Source organism: Ictalurus punctatus, chromosome 19, assembly GCF_001660625.3.
Source record: "Ictalurus punctatus breed USDA103 chromosome 19, Coco_2.0, whole genome shotgun sequence".
NCBI classification, from domain to species: Eukaryota; Metazoa; Chordata; class Actinopteri; order Siluriformes; family Ictaluridae; genus Ictalurus; species Ictalurus punctatus.
Genome location: NC_030434.2, coordinates 4432051 through 4439299, shown reverse-complemented (window position 1 = coordinate 4439299; position 7249 = coordinate 4432051). Strand labels below are relative to the sequence as shown.

The 7249-nt window shown below is 38.6% G+C and overlaps 1 protein-coding gene across 1 annotated transcript in view; it reads right to left on the bottom strand.

Annotated features, from left to right (window-relative positions):
* Positions 1-364: 364 nt before the first annotated feature.
* The window catches only part of grm8a (glutamate receptor, metabotropic 8a), a 170778-nt gene continuing 163893 nt past the window's right edge, over positions 365-7249 (bottom strand). Inside the window, exons 8-9 of the mRNA XM_017494913.2 lie at positions 1312-1558; positions 365-1098 (exon numbers count right to left, since the gene is read on the bottom strand). Of these exons, the coding sequence (XP_017350402.2) occupies positions 1049-1098; positions 1312-1558 (297 nt within the window). The 3' untranslated portion in view covers positions 365-1048. The remainder of the gene's footprint in view (positions 1099-1311; positions 1559-7249) is intronic.

The following is a 7249-nucleotide window of genomic DNA, read 5'->3' as shown; positions in this document are numbered from 1 at the left end:
TAACCCAATTGAGCAGCATTTCACCTCCTGAAGAGGAGACAGAAGGAGGCTCACTGACTGACACTTAACTGGGCATTTAGGTCACATGTAGTAGTAACATAGGAGTACTGGTTTATCTCAAATAAATAAGATTGTGAGCTGACAGGCCCTAAAAATACACCACCTGAATTTATACAATGAAAGGCAACACAGTCAAATATGCTTGAACTACAGCTGTACAGTATCTGGAGAAACTCAGCAGAACTCAGTAGGAAGGAAGAGTGTGTCTGGTGCTGAATTTGATACAACTGAGATTTCTTTTTGACTGTTGTATGTGAGAAACAAATCTTCAGGCTTTTAAATGTATATCTAACAACGCTACACATTTGCAAAACATTCCTTTATTATAAATAAATCATTTTGTATTAAAAAAACTGGCATGCGTCATTCATGGCACTTACAGTGTGAGCTATAATCCATTTAGCCAATACAAGACACAGCTCATCTTGTTATGCAGGTTTCGACAACGTAGAACAAGAATTTGAAGAACAAAAAATAGCACATCCACAAAAATACATACAATAGGAATTACAACAAACATGGTCAGCTCTGGTAGGTTTCATATATCTCTTCTTTTTATGATCACATTTCAAAAGATTCAATGGAAATACCATTTTCACATCTCTTTTTGAACTGTAGCATGTTTTCTTTTCATTTTAGTGGGATGCTTTTTTATGTTTTCTTTTTTTTTTTTTTTTACTTATTTTATTTGCCACACCTGCAAGCCTGCATCTCCATTCCTTTTTCTTTGATTGTTTGTGCTTTGTTTGTTTTTTTTTTTGTGTGTGTGTGTGTGTGTGTGTGTGTGTGTGTGTGTGTGTGTGTGTGTGTGTGTGTCAGTAGTGGTAGCACTAGATTGCAGTGTAGTACCCCCACTGGTGCGATGCACTGGTCCCTTTCTCTCCCATGTTTTATGCAGAATGACAGGAAAGTCTCATGCTCGGCTGCCTGTCAGGATCACATTTGCAGATTTGGAGAGGCTTCATCCCTCCATCAAGGCAGTCCCTACTCAGATGGCGTGATTGGTATAGCTGACATATGTCGTCTTGGTGGACGGTGCTGCCGAACAGTGGAGAAACATTTTTGAACAATGCATTTTCACTCATTTCACTCTTACCAACAGGTTCAACAATGACCTCACAAGAATTTCATGCACAAGTTTGAGAGGTATACCTGCTCATTACATACCTTAAATGATCTACAGTAGTTAAACTCAAGCTTGATTTTTTTTTGCAGCTGTTGTTACCTGGTACATCTAATTAGAACACTCACTGTTGGTCTCCATGCTGTCACAGAGCTCGGTCTTGACCTCTCCGTTGGGGCGATCACCACCTTTCTGGGTGAGCTTACTCGACATGGTGGCTGCAGTGACAATGGCCTTGAAACTGCGCTTGCGTTTTGGCACATTCTGCTCTGGGTGGAAGATGATGATGTAGACCTTCGGCATGTAAAGCATCCCCAGTGATACCGAGGCACTTAGACTTAGAGAGATGGTGAGGGTGGTGGTCTGGATGTACATCTGAGGGACACAGCAGTGGAAAAAGTGGATTTAAAGAAGTTGATAATAATTACTGAAATAAATTAACCATAGATGTTAATCTACAGTATATCAAATTTAATGAACATGTTTCTAACCAATTAACCAAATAGTGTTTAAATACCTAAAAGGGAAAGTTTATGTTTTCCTCTCCATCTTATTAATAACCCACCCCATTGTTGTTGTTGTTGTTATTATTATTATTATTATTATTATTATTATATTTTGTACTTCATTATTGCCCTTAGTGGTGTCAGGTCATATTATTATTGTACTACTTTTACAAATACCTTGGAAAAATATGAAGACCATGATGTAAAATAATTGTTAAAAGTAATGTGATCAAAGCAAGTATACCAAATTATTTTTAAATAAGCAGAATAAGGTCAATTTATTTTATTTGATTTTATTTTTTGCTTGGTTATATTGCTAACTAATCAGTGAAGATAAAGGAGGTGGAGCTATATCAGCATCATAATGTGGGTAAAATGGGGTTTATTTGGTTATGCAGCAGGGCTTACGCTGAAACAGTTTTTGTTTGTGGAGAAAAATAAGCTTTAAAGTAGCAATATTGCTAGCTAAGTTAGCTAAGCAACTGATATGTGCTGCTGGTGGATGTAAGAGTGTAAAAAGTAGCCCTATCTGGTTAAAAAATATATATATATTACAGTGTACTTTTTTTGTAATGTGGCTTATTGAACAGTTTATTTTGTTTGCAATGTTATGAAGCTGATTAGCCTGCAAGTGACTAGTGGGAGGTTTTGTGTGTTTGTATTTTTGCATGGCAGTCATTTGTGGCATGTGCTTGCCTTCCTGTGCACATTTATTGTATTCAATGCCATGTTGTGCTATTACTGTCTGGTTAGAGAACAAAGAACACAGATTCCACCCACACTTGGCCATTGCTAGTGAGGTGAATGGTGATGGGAGGATTTGGGGTACAGCAGCACACCAAGGCTTTTGGGGGCACAACTGGAGACCCCTGCTTTAAAGCTTTCCCATCAAACTATTTTAATTTCAAGGCAAAAACAATCAATTGCTTTTCAACCATTAATTCTCAGTTCTAACCAATAATTTCACTTCAATTGCAAAAGTTGTTAAATTGGTTAGTATCGTTCTTTATTCATATTTCCATTCAGAAAAACAAATTACTGTACTTGTAAGCAATGACAGTTTACTTTCTCAGTCTCTTGCTCAGTGAAGTAACTTACATTATTTATTGATTGTAATGGAGGGTGTATCCCCAACTTGCAAACAGTGTTCACTGGATAGGCTCTGGATCCACTACCCTGACCAGCTAAAATGGTTACCAAAGATGGATGAATGAATATATCTAGATACCTGGATAAGGAACATTTTCTATACAGTATTTTATTTTATAACATTTAGTTGTCCTTTATAATACAGTTGGCTAAATGTCATCACAGACTGACAATATGCCAATGAGAGTCCACAGGTTTTGCCAAGACCACAACAAAGGAGAGAACAAGGGGATAACAGGTGGATCTCCTAGACAAAACAGTGGCCGGGTCAAGAAATGAGGTAAAATTGTTGAGCCCACAATATCATTGAGATTAACATAGCCTAAGTTTTATAACACTTTTTCTTTTAACAATTTGCCCTCTGCATTGCGTAAACACACATGATTGTGGACGCTACAAATGTACCTCATGCATTGATCTGGCTGCTGCCATTTCTAAGAGGTTGTCATCCACTTGTCCTTTTTTGCTGGTCAAAACAGATGCACTGTCAAAATATAGCCTACACTTACAGTATCTCACAAAAATGAGTACACCCCTCACATTTCTGTAAATATTTGATTATATCTTTTCATGTGACAACACTCAAGAAATGACACTGTGCTACAATGTAAAGTAGTGTGTGTACAGCTTGTGTAACAGTGTAAATTTGCTGTCCCCTCAAAATAACTCAACACACAGCCATTAATGTCTAAACCGCTGAACAGAACAAAGTGATTTCAAGCCTGAAATTAATAAATGTCCAGAAATAGATTGAATAATTTAATATTTGTTTTATTATAATCTAATAGAAAATGCTAAATCAATTTTACTATATTCAAAATATTTTCACTTTCTAAGATTTTTTTTTTTTTGCAGTGTGTTCTGCAAGATGATAGCAGGTCAGCATAACTGATGATCAGTAACTGAGCTCAATGGCACACAGTGCTGCCTACACATACTGTGAGGAGGTACTATTTAATGTAATCCCTGAACCTGTACACAAGTTCTATTGAAAGCAATGCACGTCCTTTTTTAGACACAGAGACATATATTCTCTAAGGGTGAGCATTCATGTGCGTCCGCATCTCCGGCAGAGAATATCATCACAGAATGGCTTGTAACAGAAAGTAAGCCATGCATCAGTCAAAACACAGAGAGGAAAAGAGATGGTGAGATAAAGAAAGAAACAGAGAAATGCTGTGTTAGTATATCTACTGCATAATCAATCTATTTTGCTTCTAATGTGGAGCACTGGACAGGATGAGAAGTGACAATGAAAAGCGCAAGAATTTTGGCACACGTGAGTGATCTTAGTGTTGGTCTTGTGCCAGCGTGTGTGATTCACTGCACTGAGGCTCACTGTCATTCACAGCTGCTTTGATAATGGCAGAGTAAAAGAGGCTGCCAAGAGAGCTTGTTTTATCGTGATACCTTTATCTTACTAAAAGAACCACGAATAAACTGTTGACCTCAGGGAAATCATCTGCGGTTGCCTTTCAGAGAGGTCACTCTGTCACCTTATATCAACACTTATCACCTTGCATGCATTCACACACACACGCTTTTGGTTTAAAATAACATTCCATGAAAAATTTCTAACTTTAAGAAAAGAGAAAATTCAGGAGGTAAATATTCATTTACCAAAAATTCAGGTTTGTTGTCACAAATCGGAAGTTGAGCCAGAAGCAGGTGCAGATAATGACATTTATTAGAAGCAACGTACGGAGAAACAAAGACACTAAGAAAACTTGACTAAACACACTGTGGCAAGAAACAAACACCGAGACATAAACAACGTGAGTCAAACATGGAACACAGGTCTCTAAGACAACGAAAGACAAGATAATGGTGCCGACAAGGACTATATATACACACATGAGTGCTCGTTAACCAAAACATGAATCAGGTGCAGGTGGTCATGTGACAATTAGAGCAGTGCAGTGGCTGATGGGAAGTGGAGTCCAGAGTTTCCCGATACGTGACACTTGTAAATATAAGTGTAATAAAAAAAAAAAAAAGGCCAAGAAATGTATTCATGCTCATTCATTTTCAGTAATCACTGTTTAAAAAATATAGAGCATTTTCAACAAACAAAATATGGATTTAAACAGTGATTGATGTGTAAGTACAGGTAGAGGCAAGACTTGCTTAATGACAATTTAAGCATAGGTCCTTAATCTTGCTGATAGACAATCAACCAAGCAGATAGTAGGCCTACATTCAGTTCTAAAGTGAATCTCTGGAACTAATATAGTGCTCCGTAGTAGTTACACGGGATTAACTCAAGCACATTAATCAACAGATACCATCAAAGAGACATGATGTTTAGCAATACTCCACTCAAGTCATATTAGGGAAGAGAAAGTCAGAGATAGACACCGAAATGAATCAGAGGTGTAACAGAGAATATTTTATAACATGGATTGTGCTGCACACTTCTCCACTCAGTAAATATTAAATAATAATTCAATGCTTCATCCTCAGTATTACAGATGTCTTATGAGAATACAAACATTATTGTTTTTATTGATTAACTATATTGCCTGATGTACATGAGTTTAAAATGCATTTAGTATGGAAAAAAATCTAATATGTCGGCTAACATTAACACACTAGCAAAAAGAGCAGGACATATCTGGATAAAACACATACAACAAATATAGGCAGAATAGAATGACTCGCTTTCAAGCCATATACGTAACTGAAAGGTACAAATTACAGAAAATTACACCAAATATTTATATTTGTATACACTATACTGTATACTATATTGTATACAATATTTATATACACTATATGGCCAAAAGTATGTGGACACCTGACCATTACTACCATATGTGGTTCTATCCAAAACTGTGGCCAAAATGTTGGAAGGACACAATTGTATTGAATGTCTGTGTATGCTGTTCCATTACTATTACCCTTCATTGGAACTAAGAGGCCCAAAACCTGTTCCAGTATGACAGTGCCCCTGTGCACAAAGCAAACGCCATGAAGACATTATTGGTCAAGGTTTGAGTAGAAGAACTCGAGCGTCCTGCACAGAGCCCTGACCTCAACCCCACTGAACACCTTTGGGATGAACTGCAACTGGAGCCTCCTCACCCAACATCAGCGCCTGACCTCAACCTCACTAATGCTCTTGTAGCTGAATGAACACAAATCCACACAGCCACGCCCCAAAATCTAGTGGAAAGCTTTCCAGCAAGAGTGGAGGTTATTATAACACCAAAGGGCGACTAAATCAACGGGATGTTCAACAAACATGTATGTGAATGTGCGTGTGTGTGTATATATATACACATACATACATACATTCAGTGCAAGTATTCACAGCGCTTCACCTTTTCCAGATTATGTTATGTTACAGCCTTATTCCAAAATGGATCAAATTCATTATTTTCCTCAGAATTCTACAAACAATACCCCTTAATGACAACGTGAAAGAAGTTTGTTTGAAATATTTGCAAATGTATTAAAAATAAAAAACAAAAAAGCACATGTACATAAGTATTTGCCATGACACTCAAAATTGAGCTCAGGTGCATCCTGTTTCCACTGATCATCCTTGAGATGTTTCTACAAATTGATTGGTGTCCACCTGTGGTAAATTCAGTTCATTGGACATAATTTGGAAAGGCACACACCTGTCTATATAAGGTCCCACAGTTAACAATGCATGTCAGAGCACAAACCAAGCCATGAAGTCCAAGGAACTGTCTGTAGACCTCCGAGACAGGACTGTATTGAGGCACAGATCTGTGGAAGGGTACAGAAACATTTCTGCAGCATTGACGGTCCCAATGAGCACAGTGGCCTCCATCATCCGTAAATGGAAGAAGTTTGGAACCAGCAGGACTCCTCCTAGAGCTGGCCGCCTGGCCAAACTGAGTGATTGGGGGAGAAGGGCCTTAGTCAGGGAGGCGACCAAAATCCCAATGGTCACTCTGACAGAGCTCCAGCGTGTCTGTGGAGAGAGGAGAACCTTCCAGAAGAACAACCATCTCTGCAGCACTCCACCAATCAGTGGCCAGACAGAAGCCACTCCTCAGTAAAACGCACATGACAGCCTGCCTGGATATTCCTGAAGGACTCTAAGACCAAGACCAAGACAAAGATTGAACTGTTTGGCCTGAATGGCAAGCATCATGTCTGGAGGAAACCAGGCACCACTCATCACCTGGCCAATACCATCACTACAGTGAAGCATGGTGGTGGCAGCATCATGCTGTGGGGATGTTTTTCAGCAGCAGGAACTGGGAGACTCATCAGGATCGAGGGAAAGATGAATGCAGCAATGTACAGAGACATCCTTGTTGAAAACATGCTCCAGAGCGCTCTGGACCTCAGACTGGGGCGAAGGTTTATCTTCCTACAGGACAATGACTCTAAGCACACAGCCAAAATAACAAAGGAGTGGCTACAGGACAAC